The 19,953-nt window shown below is 41.3% G+C and overlaps 1 protein-coding gene across 7 annotated transcripts in view; it reads right to left on the bottom strand.

Moving 5' to 3' along the window:
* Positions 1 to 19,953, bottom strand: part of GRIA1 (glutamate ionotropic receptor AMPA type subunit 1) — a 195,021-nt gene that overhangs the window by 59,441 nt on the left and 115,627 nt on the right. For all 7 annotated transcript variants that reach the window (XR_014216603.1, XM_082211762.1, XM_082211757.1 and 4 more), the window contains exons 5-6: positions 19,875 to 19,928; positions 307 to 468 (exon numbers count right to left, since the gene is read on the bottom strand). Coding sequence is in view for 6 of the 7 variants with exons in the window: in XM_082211762.1 (XP_082067888.1) it covers positions 307 to 468; positions 19,875 to 19,928 (216 nt within the window). In the remaining variant the exon portion in view is untranslated. The remainder of the gene's footprint in view (positions 1 to 306; positions 469 to 19,874; positions 19,929 to 19,953) is intronic.

The raw sequence follows: 19,953 nt of genomic DNA, 5'->3' as shown, positions 1-19,953 counted from the left end.
TTAACTGATTCTATCCACTGTATTATTATTTTTTTGTAATATTACTGTACACTACTTAGAAACTTCAGTGTTGAGCAGTATATATATGATTTAAATAAATGAAGAGTTGTTCAATTCTTCTTCTTTTTATATCACACAGAGGTCCTCTCTTGATTAAGCAAGCAAAATGTCGTCTAACCAACAAGTTTGTTGCGATTTGGTACGAACATTAAAACTCTGAGTTTCTGATTTCAAATGGAAAGCGTGTTAATGACAAGAGTGCAGCGCTAAGGCTACCTCAGAGTAACGGTTTTCAGTACCACTTGCCTTTGGCCTCTTCCAGTCCACACGAGGTTGTTCCCTGGCATCATTGCTCTTCCACTGTTGCATGATCCTGGCTGGGATGGTGTCTGTATAATTCACCAGCTGGAATCCAGTCACATTTGCACCACTTTCCTTGAATTTCCCTAAGTCGATATCCATGAAGCCCTAAAGAAGGAGGAGGAGAGAAGCAAAACAAAGAGGTGAACCAAAGTTCCAAGGACTGTATGATGTGCATATCATTGTATCAATGTTCTACATCTTTGTAATGCTGCGGTGCTACAAAACTGGTTGCACTTATTTCATGCATACATTTTGGATTACAAACACTTCAAAGCCGGAAGTGCGTGTCCCAGTTTGCAACATTTTTTTGGATTACAACCCTTAAGTAATGCAACGTAGAGTTTTTGGGTATCCTGAGTGGCCTAATTTTTATTTTATTTTTGTTTAAACTCCATCTTAGCTTTCACCTTCAGAAAGGTTGAATCTACTATTTTTCAATCCCACATCGCCAAGAGGGGAGGCCAAAATGGGATGATGACTTGAATTTCAATGCAAAAAGGAAAATAGGCCCATTAGCTGGAGTACATTTTCATTAGGGCTGCTTGACTAATGGGAAAATGTATTCCTAGAGAATGATTCAATGGGGAAAGTGTCAAAATTTGCAAGGAGCATTAGTCACAAGGAGATGCTCACCCAACTCTAAATCTCACGCACTCAATCAAATGTCAATAGAGGATAAGGCACTCTCAGATTAAGGTCCATGAAAGAAATAAAAGTTATAGAACAATTGACCTTTCAGTTGACCAGATTTAGCTGTCAAGGAACAGAGTAGACTGTAGAGAAGAAAGTACATGTTACCCACCCTCTTCACCTTCTCCATCACACTGATGTTCATTTATTTAGGAATTTGTACCCTGCCTTTTAGTGTTGTCACATTCAGGGAAGGTTACAAATAATAATAATAATAATAATAATAATAATAATAATAATAATAATAAAACCAACAACTAATAACAAATACTGCAATGACAAATTAACAGCAGCAGAGCAGTAAAAGCACAGAATTCACACCCGCTCGACCTACATTTAAAGGCACCTAGGAAAATAAAGCATTTGATTGGTGCTGAAAAGACATGAGTAGGTGCCAGGTGATCCTCCCTGTGGAGAGCATTCCAGAGATGGTGTGCCACTATTTAGAAATTCAGGTTTACTCCATATGTGGATTATCCAACCATCTGCTCATTGCTTTCATGTATTTTCCAGCTGTGCTTGTAACAATTTCCATGCAGTCCGAAACTATATATGTATTTCCTTTGATCCCTCAGATTTGCATAAAATCAGACTATTGCAATTGCAAACTGCATTAAACCACATAAAAATTTCCACATCAGACACTGTGCAGCAGGTTAATTTGAAACATTTATACTGAGAATTTCCAATTTTTTGCAGCTGTGCTCCTGATTTCCAGAACTCTTGATGGAGAAACATCCCCACCCCTGATTCCTCAGGTTTTGCACAAAACCAGAAAGATGCAGAAGTAAAGCTCATTAAATAATTTTTTTAACGTTGCTTGCTTGTGCCGTTTTCTGCTTTTGTGCAATTCTGAGGGATCCAAAGAAAAATAACATGATACTGCACAACTATCTGTGTGTACTCCCTGTTTATATTTAATTAGCATAATAGTAGATGGTGGGGCCAAACACAAAAGAGAATGCCTATTGGTATGAATAGGAAAGACCAAAGTTGTTCATTACAGTGGTACCTCAGGTTCAGTACTTAATTCGTTCTGGAAGTCTGTTCTTAACCTGAAACTGTTCTTAACCTGAGGTACCACTTTAGCTAATGGGGCCTCCCGCTGCTGCCCCGCTGCTGCTGCACGATTTCTGTTCTCATCCTGACGCAAAGTTCTTAACCCGAGGTACTATTTCTGGGATAGTGGAGTCTGTAACCTGAAGCGTCTGTAACCTGAAGCGTCCGTAACCCGAGGTACCACTGTATATACAAATTCAAATACATGGATGTGGATTATTCCAGTCTAATCTGAATGGGGCAGGGGAAGCAAATTAACAGCTAAATAATGCTCAGGTGTAGACAAGCTCTGAGAGTCCAGTGCTGGATGCTAACAGAAACAAGCAAATAACAGAAACAAGCGAAAGCAAGTGTAAAGGGATAACTTCTCAAATTTTATAAAAATCTATTTATAAACAGCATGTTTAAATGTGTTACTACTTTTTTGAAACCTCCTTTTTCCTTGCTAGCTTGCTCTATTAATTGATTAGATCACAATGCCTTAGAGGCAGTGTTTTGCTTTGTTACTGTGCTGCTATTATTGCTATCCACCTAGAGCCCCTGGGATAGAATGGGTTATCAATCTAAATCAAGAAACGTAAAACTGCCCACTGTGTAAGACACAAGCAAGCTTTAAAAAACACCCAACAGTTCATAAAACCAGCTAGGTGGCAAATCTGAGCTGCAGCAATTGCACGTATATATTCCCATCTGCATTAAAATTCCTCTAGATCTTCAAAAGTGGTCCATTAAATTTAAAAACAAAAAGAAAGCAGTTAATAGAATTTGGTGGGATCAGTCAGCAGAGAAAGGGTCCCTGGGCAATGCTGGAATGGTAAGACTTGAAAGAGGCATAAAAAAGTGATATATATATATATATGTGTGTGTCTCTCTCTGTGTGTGTGTGTGTGTGTGTGTGTGTGTGTGTGTGTGTGTATCTCACATCGACCATAATTGTTGCTCTTCTCAACCATTTACTATATGGTTCATGCTGTGTAAATTAAAGAAAAAAATATGTTAAGATCAGCAGACAAAAGCTCAATCTAGATCAGTATCATGTCAGCATAATTTCCCACCCCCATTGTGGACAACATACCTTTGGAGAGAAAAAAAATCTATGGAGCAGGTTACAAGGATATTTCTATTCACCATGCACCAACACCTGAATACACGTAGTGTGACATAATACACAGAAACTGGAATTGTTGGTAAAATATCATTACTCACTTTTTCCATCTCTCTTTTTAATGTTTGTCTGCATGCCATTAGAATGTAAGCCTTCAAGCGGGGCCACTTTTAAAACATCTCCCTCTCTCTCTCCCTCTCTCTCTCTCTCTCTCTCTCTGTGTGTGTGTGACCACACACAATACCTGGTTGCTGAATATTCTTATTTTAAATCAATAGATTGAGTTGCATCCAATAGCTCCCCTTTGTTCATTGAATACTTTTTGCTCCAGCAGAGACATCCACAAACAGAGAATGGAATGTGATTTCCTCCCTCAAATTCTCCCACTCTTTTACAGCCCCCTTCACTACTTCCCACACTATTCTGGAGAGTTTCCCACCTGAGGGGTGGATCACAGTGGATGTGGCTGCAGTTGGAAGGGTGAATCAGCTCAACCATTCCCTGCTTCTGTTCATGGAAGCCACCAATGGATTGAACAGTCTTCTGTGAACGAAGGGGCATAACTAGATAGACCCCTATGCATATGAAGCTTGCCCTACATATGAAGTCAGGTCACTGGTCCCAAGCCAATACTATTTACTGTACTCTGAGTGGCAGCAGCTCTCAAGATCTTGCCTTGCCCTTCTGCCTAGAAAAGGACTTGCCTAGTCCTTCTGCCTGAGAGCCTCCTACCTCAAAAGGACAGAAATTGAACTGGGGTAGATCTACACTCCTGGTTTTTCACATTAAGGAAGGGTTAAGGAATGGTTTTCATAATGCAGGTGGACACATGACGTCCTACTTTTAACATTCATAATGTGTGATTAAAATGTGACACCAGAGGGCACTACAAAGCAACCAGCAACTGGCAGTAGGGAAACAGCATTTTCACAAAAAACAAAAAAACCCCTCAAAGGTAAGAAACACTTTTAATTTACAAGTATGCCCTGTGAAATTTTAGAACAATATATCTAATATCATTCTAATAACGTAAAACAGGTCAGTGTAGATCCTGCCCTGGAGTCCTTCTACATGCAAATGATACTCTTTGTGTTATGGTGGCATTTTATTTATATTTTGTTTTTTGTGTTATTATATTTATATCCTTTCTTCCCTGGGGAAATCCAGCCAGATGGGTGGGGTATAAATAATAAATTTTTATTTTTATTACTACTACTACTACTACTACTACTACTACTACTACTACTGCTATTCAGGCACTTAGAGTGGCATGCACCATTCTTGCTTGTTTCATATTATTCTCATGCAACAACCCTATGACTTAGGTTAGGCAGCTGGGGTTTCAATAACCATTGGCAGGCAGCAAGACATACTTCCTTCATCTGAGATGGCTCACGGGCATCACTTGCGGCCACTGGAGGCAGCGCTGGATTTATGCATAAGCTAAACAAGCTTAGGGCTCCACTCTCTTGGGCCCCCGAAAAAAAATTAAAGGAAAAAAACTAGATGTACATTTCCAAAATATAAGATAAAAAACAAATAAAATAAAACCTACATACAGCAACAGTGTTTTGTGTTGTGCAGACTCCTATGGTGTATTGGGCCCCGCCTGCTAGCCTGCTCCCTAAAATATCACTGGTTTGCTCATTTCTATATATAGGGTGCCTACATTCTGCATGGACTGGTTGCATGGCAACATGTGCAAATGGCTTTAGATACCTATTAGGTCCATAAATTACCATATAGCATATATTCAACACAAAAAACAGCGACAATTTGTTGTTGACAAAGGACAGCTGGACATATAAAGGGTCCCATTATCTTCAGTGGCTTAGGGCATCATCAAACCTAAATCCAGCCCTGACTGGAGGCCACAGCCAGCCACAGCCAGCACTAGCATGATTGGGAAATTGGGAAGACACTGCTGGGAACCCCACTAATTGCCAAACACTAGTGAAGTATTTCAAAGAAATTACATTTACAACTAATATCAGAAACTGCAAAGACCTAGCGCAGTTCCACTGAATCTACAGTATTCTGGCATATCCAAGAGGAAAGATTTCAGCAATAAAATAAAAACTGTCAGATGTAACAATGGCTTCTTCCTAACTACAACAATATAAAAAAAATTCCTTCCAGTAGCACCTTAAAGACCAACTAAGTTAGTTCTTGGTATGAGCTTTCGTGTGCATGCACACTTCTTCAGATACACAGTGTGCATGCACACGAAAGCTCATACCAAGAACTAACTTAGTTGGTCTTTAAGGTGCTACTGGAAGGAATTTTTTTTTATTTTGACTATGGCAGACCAACACGGCTACCTATCTGTAACTACAACAATATAGTAGCAGTTATAACTGTAGGATGTAGAAACAAGAATTAATATTTATGCTGTGGTTAAATTAAAATGGTTTCAGTAGTAACTGACAAAACAAATGTTCAGTCTCTTACTGCACAGCTAAACTGCATGTACTGCATCATTTCAGAGTATCCACATGTTAAACCTGTACACTTATCACAGGTCCAGCATCTGAGTTGACTCTTTAATTGCAACAATCAAAAACCTGGAGGGGAAAAGGTCAAATTGCTTTAAAACTAGCCATATGGCAGCTTTAAGTCATAACATCCCAGCCTTACACAGCATCACTCTGTGTTTGTAGCTCCAGCAAAGGAAATATTAATAGCAAGCATAGCTACAAATTGCCAGGAAGCACCAAGGGAGAGGAAATGTTAGCATTGATGCATTTTCATGCTTCTTTTAGTTTAGAAAGCTTTTTAAGATCAGTAAATCACAGATAAAAAAAAAATTGCATTCCATTACAGCAAGCTATCCAGCTAGGCTTCCCACTGCATCTTCAGTGTCAATCGATCTGGAAATGCACAAATCAAGCCCTGTGTTGTTTTTCTCATCAAATGCAAATGGAACAGCAGATTTACAGCATAGGAAACTTGAGATGACTGGTCTCAAATTGGCCAAGCTATTTACCATACTGAAATTTACATTTGTTAAGGTCTTTTCAGGACGACATTACCCTGCTATCAGCTGTCCTTCAAAATGCACTTCACACATCTTAATCAACATTTTTAAAATGGTCAACTTTGACACTTGAGTGATGGTTAACATTACTTCCAGTCCTTCTTTCCATAGTCTGAAAATTTAATCTTCTGGAATAAAATACAGCAGATGTGAGGAATAATAACTAGTATTGTCTAGCAATGCAATCATGTATGCCTACTCAGATCAGAAGAATGTCCTATTGAATTCAGTGAGACTTACTCCCAAGTAAGTGTGCATAAGATTGCAGTCTTAAGGTACTTTCAGCTAATGACTCCGATCCACTTTTGTTTTTGTTGGATTGATAGTAACAAGAAAAGCTTGAGCAGATACAATACATTTTTTTTTTTGTCTGCAACAGAGTCTCTCTCAGTCCTTGGTTAGGACCAAAACTTTTTGTACCATTCACCTTACCTAAAGGGGGGGGAGACCCCTCAAAGACCACAAACATATTTGCACAAAAAAATAATATGCTAATTTATATGCTTAGATGGAAATATAGAACTAATCACTATAATTCAAATTAAAAACAATACATTCTCATCATAGTTAGGTCTGTGACCGTGTGATTTTTCTTACAAAGTATATTTAGTCTGACCCTTACACTAGGCTGACTATTAGCATTTCAAAATATCCCAGTGAGAAAACAGTCCTTTCCTTTGCTACCATGTTAATTTACTAAAGAGGAGTTATCAGCATTTACCTGTAGGGAATTTTTAATGGAGTGTAAAACAGAGAGCACAACATAAAATCTTTACACTTAGAAGCACTCTTTTATATCTGTACAACAGATGACACCTCCAGCCTAGTTGCCTAATCCTGCATTCTGTGCAACAAATTGCTAACTCCTTTCAAGTGTTCTGTTGACACTGACAATGAGATACCACATTTAAGCTATGCGGAAGGAAAAAAATAAGAATTTTCCATTCTTCTGTGTTCTCCATAACGCCTTCCATAATGGATGAACCTCTTCTTCTATTTTTTAAAACAGTAGCAGCTTCAGCTATGTTGGGAGATCTAAGTATAACTAAGGGCTCCTTCAGACAACCTGTTTATTGAGCATTCACCTTGATTTGCTTGCACAAACCTTGCATTGTGGTTTGATTGTGTCCACTGTTTATTGAGCATTCATTTTGATTTGCTTGTGGGGTTGTTATATGACAATGGGCATTGATTCTGATTTGCTTGTGAAGTGCTAATACACCTCCCCTGTAATAATGTGTTCACCCCAAACTTTTCAGTACATCCCTAACCACAAAAAGTCTCTCCCTGTGTTGTTTTTTTAAGAGGAAATGTTCTGGTAGGGTGACAGAGGATTTTAATGCACTTTAACTGAAGAAACCTAAATTTTCAGCAGGCACTTGAATCCCTTCCTCAAAATAATGAGTCTGGAGGCACTCTAACATTTGACAATTGACACCAGCCCAAGCAAGTAGCTTGACTTTTCCGATTGCTCCCGTCATCTTTGACAGTGGGGGCCTCCTCCCCACCCTACATTTTGCAGATGAGATACTAAAGCCCTGCTAGCAATGAGCAGAAATATGCCTTTGCTGTGTTTGAACTCCTAGTAGAATCTAGCTATTGTTCTGACAGTTCTTTCACATTTCCTGCACAGCACAGCCTAAAATACCAGCATGTTTACATTGTTTTTCTTTGAGGGAGGGGGGACAGCCCCCCAGGCAACCGTCATAATTCTGAGGATCACTGGCTTCTTCTCTCTCCATTTCACACCTCCTACCCCCTCAAGGCCTGGCATCAAAATGCACAGTTCTAACCCCTTCCGAATGAGGGGAAGAGACCATTTCCTCTGAGCCAGCATTTCTCCGGCTCTACTTAATTGTCTGTGGCTGCCTTACTACATGTCTTCTTCTCTCACACCATGATAATGAATATACTTCTGTCTCCACCATCCAGAGGTCATTCATCCCTGGGAGCAGAAAGGGTGAACAATCAGACCAACAGAGAATCCCCTGATAGGGATTGCTGTCCGGACTCCAGTGGTTAGCGTGCAGGGCGGGGGCACAGGGGCAGTTGTCCCAGGCACAAAATTGTTAGGGGCGCAAAATTCAACACCTGGTGCTGCCTCAGTACAGCTGCTCACTTCCCTCTCTGGGCTCCATTGAAAACAGCTTCTCCATGCAAACCAGAAAGTGACCTCTTCAGACAACAGAACAACTCTTCTTTTCTTATCTCCTGTGATCTCCTGAGTGGCATGGACACCATTAGGCAGTTGAATGTGCATGCGTACTCCACCCATTTCCCTCCCTCCCTCTGTGTGGCCCTGGGTTCCAGCAACCCACGCTACGCCAATGCCTGACTCCCACCCAACACACAAGGGCAGAGGTTCTTACTTGTATGTAAAACAGAGCTCTCTAGTCATGCAAGTAATGGTACAGGCTCAGCAGCAGGTATAGCAGCAGAAGTCAAGTGTTCAGGAGCCAAGCAAGAAGTTCAGGACTCAGTGGAAGCCACACACAAGGAAGGCAACTGATCTATAAATATATGCTAAGGTATGTTAACGGTTGAGCTTTTGTGTGCAGCCCTATGTGTAAAACTTTGTATCTTTCTGCTGCAGGGAATGATGAAATGGAAGAAAGACTTCTGCAAAATAAACCAATTGCGGTGGAATGGAAAACGCCACTTGAAAGTGTGAACGAATGTCAGAATGGACTGAGATATATCCGTCCAATCTACCCACTGAGAAAGCAAGCAGCCCCATACTCCTACTTACACAGAAAGAATGGGAATGAAAAGCTGCCACAAACAGCCAATTCTTAAAGCATTTGTGCATGGGCTTTTGTACAAGACATTTCTACACCATCTGGGTGAGTTTTAGGTATTTTGGAATCTAAGGAAACGATTAAAACTCACCCAAATGGGGTGGATCAAGCGGGAACAGTGCCAGTAGATATGGTCCTGATTCCCCTTCTGTGTTTTCACTCTGTTCATTCAGTGAACAGGACTGTAGGAGTTCCACAGCTAGAACAATGTGAATTCTGGTGACGTATATTGTCTTAGGAAATCAGTAGCACAGCTGGATGATAAAGCCCAAGACTTAGGGCTATAAACACCGATGTTTCATGTCTGTTAAATAGCTTGGCTATTCACATGAATTCCACACCAGCTATACAGATACACATCCAACATATACGTTATCAGTCCCTTATTGTAATTTGTATAAAGCTTACATGCTACTGAGACACATATGAGATGCATAGAAAACAAACGTTACTCTAAGGCAGTAAATTCCCCCCTCAGATCTATTTACTTTCAAAGCTCAAGGCCATGTAGATAATTGTAAGTCATGTGACACCTAAGTTTCTGAATGCTACATTTCCCCCCAAGAATAACATTTTTTTCTCTTTTCATTACTTAGGTAGTTGGTGTCCAGATAGAGGAGACTTGGATACAACGCCAATACTTATGCTTATTATTTACATGACACATTTTAATTGGTTGTTTTGTCGTAAGAGTGAAAACATTTATCTTCTTTAGGATCTGTTAATGAACATGACACAGTCACTGTTGGAGAATTGATTTGGAGCTGGGCTTATTCATCACTCCTGGATAAAGATACCTTAATATTGACTGTCGGTTCAGCCTTCTTTGTCAGCTGGAGGCTTTGAGGGCTATCAACACCGAAAAGCTCTCTGGCTTTATGCCTTAACCACAAGCCTGTTTTCCTCCCCTCACATTAGAAAGCTTTTATAAAGTAACATTATTTTACAAACACAATTGGTCACTTCCCCAGGAACTGCAATCCGGACCAAACACAAAGAATTCACGAACATTTCAGACTCTGTTTGTGGGGAGGAATCTGTAAGATACCACACTGAGCTATTATGCCAGAGATAACCAATGCTTTCATTAGATTTGACTTCCTGAGTGGAATACGAAAATCTCTCCTTCATTTCTATCACAACCAATTAATGATGAGGCTGTTTAGAAGAAAGGAGGCCATCTGCCCAAGTCTTGTTCCAACATGCCTGCCTACAGGACACATGTTCCTTGTCTGCCTCAGAATTACTGCAATGTCAGATCTGGTTATACCACCAAAATGCTCCTTCCATCTCTGTACTGCAAAGGCAAAGAGGAAAGGTAAGTTCCACCATGATCAAGGGGGCTTACCCTCTACTAGTAAGTATATTGCAGCATAAAGTAAGAAGAGCTGCGATCTCATGTACACTTACCTGGAATTAAAACCCATTGAACTCACTGGACTTACTTCAGAGTAAACACGCAAACGTATGTGTCTTTATTTAGGTAACGCTATCGAATGGATACTTAGCGAGAATACACTTCCATTGCACAGCTATTCATTTTTCACCCAACAGTAGATTTACTAATGCCTGATTTGAAAAGGGACAGGTTCTCCATCAGGTGTCAGAGGGAGAAGAAGGCTATGTAGAGCCTGGATAGAACTGGCTGGGTCTACTTTGGAGCCTGTGAAGTATATGGTGGGTTGCAGTGGACCCAGGAATCTGGAAGGTAAAGGGAGGAGCTAGAAACAGAAATATTTTAGAGATATGTAGTCAGGAAGAATCTGATATGAGGAACATATCAGCAGCATAACAGTTATTGCTGCTACTCTACCACATTTCAGGAAATTCAAGTTCCTTGTGATTTTCCCTGACACCCCGCCCCCTTTTTCGTGAAAACCAGGGCTTCTGTTCCAATGCTAGAACCTTTCTTTAGTTTTCCTCAAAGCCTGGAGATCTATTTCATGTAGCCACAAATGTGTCACTATTATTTATTCATGAGTGACAAGGGGGATGAATTTGGATGGTGCTCGATTTAGCTCTTTTAATCTCAGGACTTCTTGCTTTACATTGTGCACTGAGTTATGGTTATCGGAGTGCAAAATATGTGCAACCTGTATCAGTTGAAAATGGCACAAGGCCATTTCAATCATCAGTTTTCTCAGCAAAATTGATGGAAGCAGGGACCCAATCCTTTCCTTGCCAACGTGTCTGTGCATTTTTTTTCTGGGGAAAGCAGCAATTTAAACTCTTGAGCATTATTCTCAGTTGATCCAAGGGAAATGAATTTTTATTCTTTTCAACTTTGAAAAATAGAGATTTCCTGGAAGTCTAAAAGTTCACATGATTGTTTCTTTCTGTTGCGCTCTCTGGTTACACACCAGCTATGAAAAGGGAAAAGCACTCAAACTGTACACAGCCAGAATATATGGTGCCAGCTTAATAAAGTCTTTTCAAACAGTACATCATGTTTAGCTGTGCCATAAAGGTTTTATTGGTACACGCCTGTCCTTACAAATGATGGGCCCATAATTCATTAAAGCAGAACATTCCAATAGTGCCAATAAATCTTTATATAACACTTCATAGATGCTTATTGAACATACATCAAGTAATGGCACAAAGGGTATTGATGTGAAGAGTTTTAGATGTGCCTTGATCAATTATGCCCTTTACCCCAGAGGTCTTTTAAAGGGTAGTTCACTATTTGAGATCATCAGCCTGTGACGCAGGACAGGATTTCTGCATATAATTTACCGTAAAAAAATTAGTATCCACCAGTTTCAATTGCCTGTTATAGGAAATTTTGTTGGCATGTGGGTATCTCACCATTCAACAGGTGAGATTGGCTGGGATGCCAAACTTGTAAATATCTATTTTATTTAAGGTATTTATACTGTAGTTTTCAATCATGTCTTCAAGTCAGTTTCTGGGAAGGGAAGATGGAATCCAGTAAAAAATCAAATCAAATAAGCTATTCAAAATAGAACAAATGAACCAAGAAATAGAAGATTTAGTACAGGTCTAGCTGCTGCAGAGTAAGCAAGTAAAGGATTACATAGACAAATTCTGTATTAATTAATAGCTATCAACGGATGAAGAGAATAAAACTGATTTGACCTGGCACCTAAAAGAGCAGACTAGATGTCAGGTGAATGTCTCTGTGGAGAGTCTTCAGTCAGGGTACCATCACCAAAAAGGCCTATTCAACTCCCATCAGCACAATGATTTCTGCTTACACAACATCATACCCTCCAACATTTCTCCAATGAAAATGGAGAGATCCTCATGCTGATGGAACAGGAGACTTGGTGCTATGTTGGGTGGACAGGTTCCTATGGGAAGGTGATCATAGAATCATAGAGTTGGAAGGGACCCCCAAGGTAATCTAATTCAAATCCCTCCAATGCAGGAATCCTGCCCACAGCCATACCTGGGTGGGCTTGAACCACCAACCTTCTGGTTAACAGACACACTGACCCCTTGTGCCACTGGGACTCCTCTTTCAGTGCTCTCCATCTCAGGGCATGTAGGGCTCTGTAGATGAAGGCCAGAATGTTGAATTTTGCCCAGAAACAAATTAGGAGGCATTGTAGATTTTCAAAAGTAATGAAACATGTTATTTCCTGAATATCACAGTTAACATTCATATTTGCCTTAGAACTGAGCACTTTTGCTTTCCCAATTATCTTTTTAAGGAGGCTTTCCTGAAAGAGTGACTCAGCCATTTTACAGTGGTACCTCTAATTATGAACTTAATTCGTTCCGGAGGTCCGTTCTTAACTTGAAACTGTTCTTAACTAGAGGTGTGCTTTCGCTAATGGGGCCTCTTGCTGCCGCTGCGCCACTGGCACACGATTTCCGTTCTCATCCTGGGGCAAAGTTCTCAAACTGAGGTAACTTTTCCAGGTTAGCAGAGTTTGTAACCTGAAGCATTTGTAACCTGAAGCGTTTTGTAACTCGAAGTACCACTGTATATGGTATTACTGTAGTGAATTTTGTGATCTGATGCTTTTTAAAATCTGTTTTTAATTGCTATGTATACTTCATTTTACTATGTTGTTGATCATTCACGTTGTAGACTGCTTTGGAAATATATACCGGGAAGCAGCTTACAAATCCTTAAATTAATAAATACATTATCCTAATTATGCCTAGATGGTTCGATAGTGTTCTCAAAGCTACCAGCATGAGTTTGACTGAACCGCGGGAGGCAGTGGAAGACAGGAGTGCCTGGCGTGCTCTGGTCCATGGGGTCACGAAGAGTCGGACATGACTAAATGACTAAACAACAACAACAACAAATTATGCCTAAGATGTACTTTCTGTATACTTGTCCTAGCTTCATTTACTATCTTTTATTGAATAGGACTTATATACCACTTAATCATGACTGACCTTTGAGTGGATGGCATAGAATACAAAAAAGATAACAACCAAGACCCAGCGGCGGAGCAAGCCGATCGGGTACCTGACGTGGCGCATGTGCCCTGCATCCAGGTGCGGGACCAGCTGCCCACGGGGGCGGGGCCAGCTGGGGCAGGACGGTCTGTGGGGTCTCAGAGGAGTCCGCCACTCAGCCACCCTACAGCTGAAGGGGAGGTGGCAGGCGCCCAAGCCACCACAACACTCCCAGGAGAGACACGTGGCTGGGGGTGCTGCAGGCCCTGTGGTGAGTGCCACCCGGCATTTTGTCACCCCCCTCAGTGGTGACACCCGGGGCAGCCCGCCTCCACTGTACCCCCCCTCCTCCACCCCTGCAACCAAGACCTTTTCCAAAGGAAGGTTTGGGATCAGACAAAAAGGAGAACATTCTAGATGTAAGGCAACCCTAACACTTTCCCCTTGCAAGCCATTTGAAAGTGTCATATTTTTAGCCACACATTTTCTTTCGCTCAGCAGAAAACCAGTGTTCCTCCCACAAAAGACAGCACCCCCAGCTAAATCGCTGGCATCAGAAGCAAAGAGACCTGAATCTGGGGTGATGGGAAATGGCAAAAGAGCTGGGTCTTAAAGGTTTCTAAGCTTCCCATTCTGCTAAAGCTGGCTGTGATCCTCCCTTTCTTCCTTGACTTTAAAAGCACACGGCTGAGCAATTTACAGGATTCACCAAAGCTCACCTCTTGCTTCCTTATGAAGACTCCTTGAATGAACGTTTTACAAAAAAAAAAAGAAAGGAAGGATAACCCAAATAGTTTTGTTTGGCTATTTCCCCCCTCCCCACCCAAACGGCTGCTTTCTGTAAGCTGGTGTTCATAATGTATCTTTCCTATGCAACCGGAAGCAGCTTCTCACATTATATTTGTTTATATGTGAAAAAAGTAATTTCGGCACATCATGATGAGCTGCAAATGGGGCACAGTATTCAGGTGCAGGAAATCTGAACTACATTTCAGAAAACTGCAGAAAGTCAGATGCGCATGCAGTGGCAAACACATTATCTTGTCTCATAATATGTGAATGGTGCTGAAAGCCATTTTGTGTAACATGAGAAATCATGGGCGTCTTGGGTAGAATTACATGATTCTCTCTTACAGTGGTGATACACAAGCCTCTGCTTCCTACGTTATGCAGGAAAAGACAGAAATGGAGGGAAAGTGGTTTGTGCATCCCCTTGTGCATTGCTCAGCTGAAGAGGTCCTTTGGATCAGAACTCGTGCACTTTTCTGGAATACAAAACTGTCTGTGAACATGAAAACATTTGCAGTTTCATGTAGTAAACAGGCGTTTTGTTCGAAAAGCTGTTCCTGCCAGGAAAACATCAGTTTCTGTGTGCTGTTGGCTGCAAAAAAATTACAGCACTCCATTTTATACAATGTTTGCTTACAAGCAGGGCTGTGAAAACTGCTGTTTGCTCATCAAAATGAGCCATTTTAGCTGCTGAAAATTAGGTGCACACAGTGCATGAGTGCAAGGAGGGGACAGCACTCCCCCCACCGGCTTCTTCTCTGCCCCATGGTTCTTTCCTCCTGCCCCCCTTCACTCTGTACGCACAATTTCTTTTTTCAGTGATGGCTAGGACAGGAACAGTATGTGCTTCCACTCTGAAATACCTGTGGTGATATTCAAACTACCTTTAACCTAGCTTACCAGAGGCTTCTTAAGGCCCATGCTTAAGATAATAGAACTTGAATTGATTTTTTTAAGAACTTCCTTTAGCTTGGTGTTAATCGGGGTGTTTAAAAAAAGCACCAAAGGGTGAATTTTCTTACTCTGTGCATGTAGACATATTTTCCTAAGAAGTGCAGCCTCTGGGCCATCTGCTTGGAGGAAGCCCCAAATGCTTGATTGTCCCCCCTTGAAGAGCTGCACAATTCACCGTTTTCTTCTCCGTGTTGCAGAAAATCAAAGCAAATGGTGCTCCTGAGGGGTGAAGGTCATTTTTAAGCATTTAATTTATGAGTGCAACAGCCGGAGCTGGAAATGCTGTAGTTTTGGCCTGACTAGGACCACATCTCACAATCAGAGCACCACAGGTAAACTTTTGATTACTGCCTCTGCAAGATGGCTGCTTGCCAGTGTGGTGTAGTGGTTAAGAGTGGTAGTCTCGTTATCTGGGGAACCGGGTTCGCGTCTCCGCTCCTCCACATGCAGCTGCTGGGTGACCTTGGGCCAGTCACACTTCCGTGAAGTCTCTCAGCCCCACTCACCTCACAGAGTGTTTGTTGTGGGGGAGGAAGGGAAAGGAGAATGTTAGCCGCTTTGAGACTCCTTAAAGGGAGTGAAAGGCGGGATATCAAATCCAAACTCTTCTTCTTCTTCTTCTTGCAGTCATGTGGATACAGAAAAGGCAATGCAAGCCAGTCCACAAAGGAGAGCCAGTTCACTCAGACACCTCACTATGTGTGAACTTGGCAGTCCTATTACAAGAACTGTTCCTAACTAAAAGCAACTGAATGATCCAGTACAGATTTGAAAACAATGGCAACTATATTCTGAATATTATGCAACTATCCACTTAGCACACAGCCTATAGTATTCGGTAACAATTGTGCATTCACTTTTATCTTATATATTATAGCAAGGTCTCAGGACTAGCTGGGGGGAAATGGTAGTTACAGTTTGATTCGACGGTAGCATAATATTATTAATGAGTGATGGCCATACACTTTGATTTTCAGTGCCAAGCTGCAGGAAAGAATATAATGCACCAAATGATTTTACTAGAATTACCTTCTAAAGGCATACATACATGCACAGACTTCTTAAACAAGATGGAGTGGGGCTTGCATTTTCACTATGTCAAGAAGCCCAGGGGGTGAAATTACAATGCATTTCACTAGCCTGGGTGTGTTTTCAGTTTCTGCTCTTTCACAATTGCTGACTGTGAAGAACTGTAGCAATGGCAAATCATGGCAGTTGGAACGTAAGTCATATTATGTATTTGATAGCAGCACATGCAGAGGGTAGGAAAAACTGAGCTGTAAACTCAAGCCGTATTCAGGTATTCTGCAACACCGATAACGTGAGCGGGGAAATACGAATGAGTGCAGGGTTCAAAATCAGACGGGGTGTGTCAACAGGTAGGAGGAAGCTCCACATTTCAGAACTGTGTCTTCCTTGAGATGGAGGGTGGTGGTGGGGGTAGCAACTGAAGTGGGGGGAGCAGAGCTTAGCTCCCGTCATTTTCTCTCTCTCTCTCTTTTTCTCTTTCTCTCTGCGTGTGTGGAGATTTTATAGCTGAGCAGAATACCCCAAAGGGAGCTCTAGGCAATCTCTTAAAACCAAAACAACCACCAAGTATTTTCAACAGAAAATATGCAGATGGACCTTTCAATTGCCATCTTTTATGCATGCATGCATGAAAAACCCCTTCCCCCCAAAAAACACCCTGTGAAAAATACCAATGAAATGAATCATGTTTTGCAGGAGGAAGAACTTACAAAATTCATTTCAAATTTCTTACCTTAGGTACATGAAATATACTCGTAGTTGAGTGTTGATTTCATGCTCTTTATTTCAGCTCATGGTAAACAGTGAGTGAGTGCTTTCCCCTAAAACCTCTGGCTATATATACAGCGGTACCTCGGGTTACAGATGCTTCAGGTTACAGATGCTTCAGGTTACAGACTCTGCTAACCCAGAAATAGTACCTTGGGTTAAGAACTTTGCTTCATGATGAGAACAGAAATCGTGCTCCAGCGGCATGGCAGCAGCGGGAGGTGCCATTAGCTAAAGTGGTGCTTCAGGTTAAGAACAGTTTCAGGTTAAGAACGGACCTCCAGAACGAATTAAGTTCTTAACCCGAGGTACCACTGTACATTATTTACACAATGAGTCCCGTGTGATTGGCTGATTGAACTCCCCTCCTGGAGCCTGATTGGACTGTTCCTGCAGGCCAATCAGGTTGCTGATTCACTTCTTCCTGGAGCTGGATTGGGTGGCTCCTGCAGACCAATCAGGTTGCTGCCTTCTAGGATCCTACCTGCCTATTGTTCTAGGATCCAAGTTCAGTACATAACAGTTCAGATCACAAAAAAGAGGATATGCATCACCAAAAGAAAAAAATGGAACAAAAGAGGGTGCAGGCCTCAAAAAGGACATTTTTCAACCACCCAAAAGCACCCAAGGAACACAAAGCAGTGTCAAAGCAGCCTAAGTAGAGGAGGGAGTGGCGTAGTAAGGGGTGTGGTCTATGGAAAGTCCTAAGGGCCAAACATAGAGATCTGGGTGAACCACATTTGTCCTGTGGTTCCAAACCCCAGTTTATCACATTATTTACATGCTGCCCTGGTTCTGTCTGGCATAATGGGAGTGTGGCGGGAGGGGGAGCCCAGGCTCTCTTTCTTTAACACTGGATGCAGTAGTAGATAGGTAGCCGTGTTGGTCTGCCATAGTCAAAATAAAAAAATTCTTTCCAGTAGCACCTTAAAGACCAACTAAGTTAGTTCTTGGTATGAGCTTTCGTGTGCATGCACACTTGGTATCTGAAGAAGTGTGCATGCACACGAAAGCTCATACCAAGAACTAACTTAGTTGGTCTTTAAGGTGCTACTGGAAAGAATTTTTTTATTTTAACACTGGAGTACTTCAATAAAATGATGTTTACCACTGAGTCAGTTTTAACTAGAATATTGTAGTTGACTGAAGTCCCAATCTGTTCTTTTGCTGAGAGGGCTCCTGGGATTGCTAATGGGACATGGAACACTTCACTTTTGGTACACTGACTAAAATGCAGTGCAGTTTAGTAGAAAGTGAATGTCATTACTGCCTGCTTATAGCTGTGTGGTGGCCTAGATTAAATGAGTTTGGAAGTGCGGACATATTGAAGCCATGTGGCCATGACATACACAATAACAAACTCTTAAACCATTATTGGCATTCTCACCAGAGAACTAAGAGACTAAACATCTCTGGAGAATGAACAGTCTTTTCATAGGGACCTGCCAAATGCCTGTTATCCAGGTTCACACACAAACAAGGTATTTTGAATTTGCATGCTAGTTCCTGCATCTGAATATTAACCCCACTGGAATGTTAAAAGGACTTTTGAAAGCAAAAATCAAAACCACATGTATTTCAGGATCTGAAAATAGTATAACCATAAATTAATCTAAATGCATATTTGCAAAAGTGTGCAATGCAGTCAAGACTGGTATCTTTTCTTCTCCTGCTCCGGCCAGACTATGAGGGCCCACTTGCACTATACATTTAAAACAGTATCATCCCACTTTAAGCAATCATAGCTTCCTTCAAAGGATCCTGGTAACTGTGGTTTGTTACAGGTGGTGAGAGTTGTTAGTGTTGGGATACTACCAGGGAGATGGAGCCATCAGGCAGGCCCCAGTCATCTCCGGACGATCACCGGTCTCCCGTGGAACAGCATCAGTCAATTAGTGACACGAGCCTCAGAGACATTCCGAGACTCGTGCACACCCTTTCTGCAGAGTCTCCACAACACAAGACACTGACAGGAGAGCATATTTACACAAAGGATCAGCACAAAGGAAAAACATGACTGCTTGCCTTCGTGTCCAGGAAAACAGCCAGAACAAAAGCTATATACAAAACGGAAGTTCCCAGTGAGAAGCTGGAAGTCAACAGGCATGTGATACACAACAATCATGCCTGACCATTTAAGGTGGAAGGGAAATATCCTAACAGTTAGGTGACCCCTATTTCCCTCACAGAGCTTCAATTCCCAAAGATCCTGGGAAGAGGATTATTAAACCATTCTGAGAATTGTAGTTCTGTGAGTGGTTAACTGACCCACATGATTTTAAATAAATTTCTCCCTGCCTTTAATAAAATAACTGTTTAAATGTCTTCCTTTAATAAATGCTTATTTGGTTTGGTTTAACTTTGTCTGCAGTCTTGTTTTTCACCCTACGCCTGAATTATCGCATTACCTTCTACCGAGCGTTGGCAGGTTCAGCAAGTTCCAGGCTGCATACACACCCTACATTTAAAACACATTTAAAGGTTCACAGGAACCATAGTTTGCCTCTCACAGAGCTACAATCCCAAGCACCATTAAACTACAGTTCCCAGAATAATTTGGAAAGATCATGTGCTTTAAATGTAAGCAACGTACAGATAGGGTTTGTTATACCACACATCTCTTGTGGTGTATGTAACATCTTGTGCTAACACAGCACTCCAAAACAAAAGCACTTATTTTCAAGAGTCATGTTGGAACATCACACATGCAGATGAGCACATCTATATGTACCATTGTGTATAATTGGATGAAGGATAACAGTCCACTATGTTGCACTGTTGTGTGTTTAAAGCCACCCTAAATTCCACTCTAAGTTTCCCTAAGTGCTGAATTTATAACTAATTTTAAAACATGCTCAGAAAAGACATATAGGCAATAGAAAGCAAACAACATCCAGCTTACCAGAGTTGCAAGAATATAGTGGTAGCCTATCCCATTTTTTCCAAGCTTGATGATCTGTGGTGGTGAAACACAAAACATT

Source organism: Podarcis vaucheri (genome assembly GCF_965113315.1).
Source record: "Podarcis vaucheri genome assembly, chromosome: 2".
NCBI lineage: Eukaryota > Metazoa > Chordata > Lepidosauria > Squamata > Lacertidae > Podarcis > Podarcis vaucheri.
Note: the sequence above shows the minus strand (reverse complement) of the source record. Positions and strands in the feature narration are given on the sequence as shown.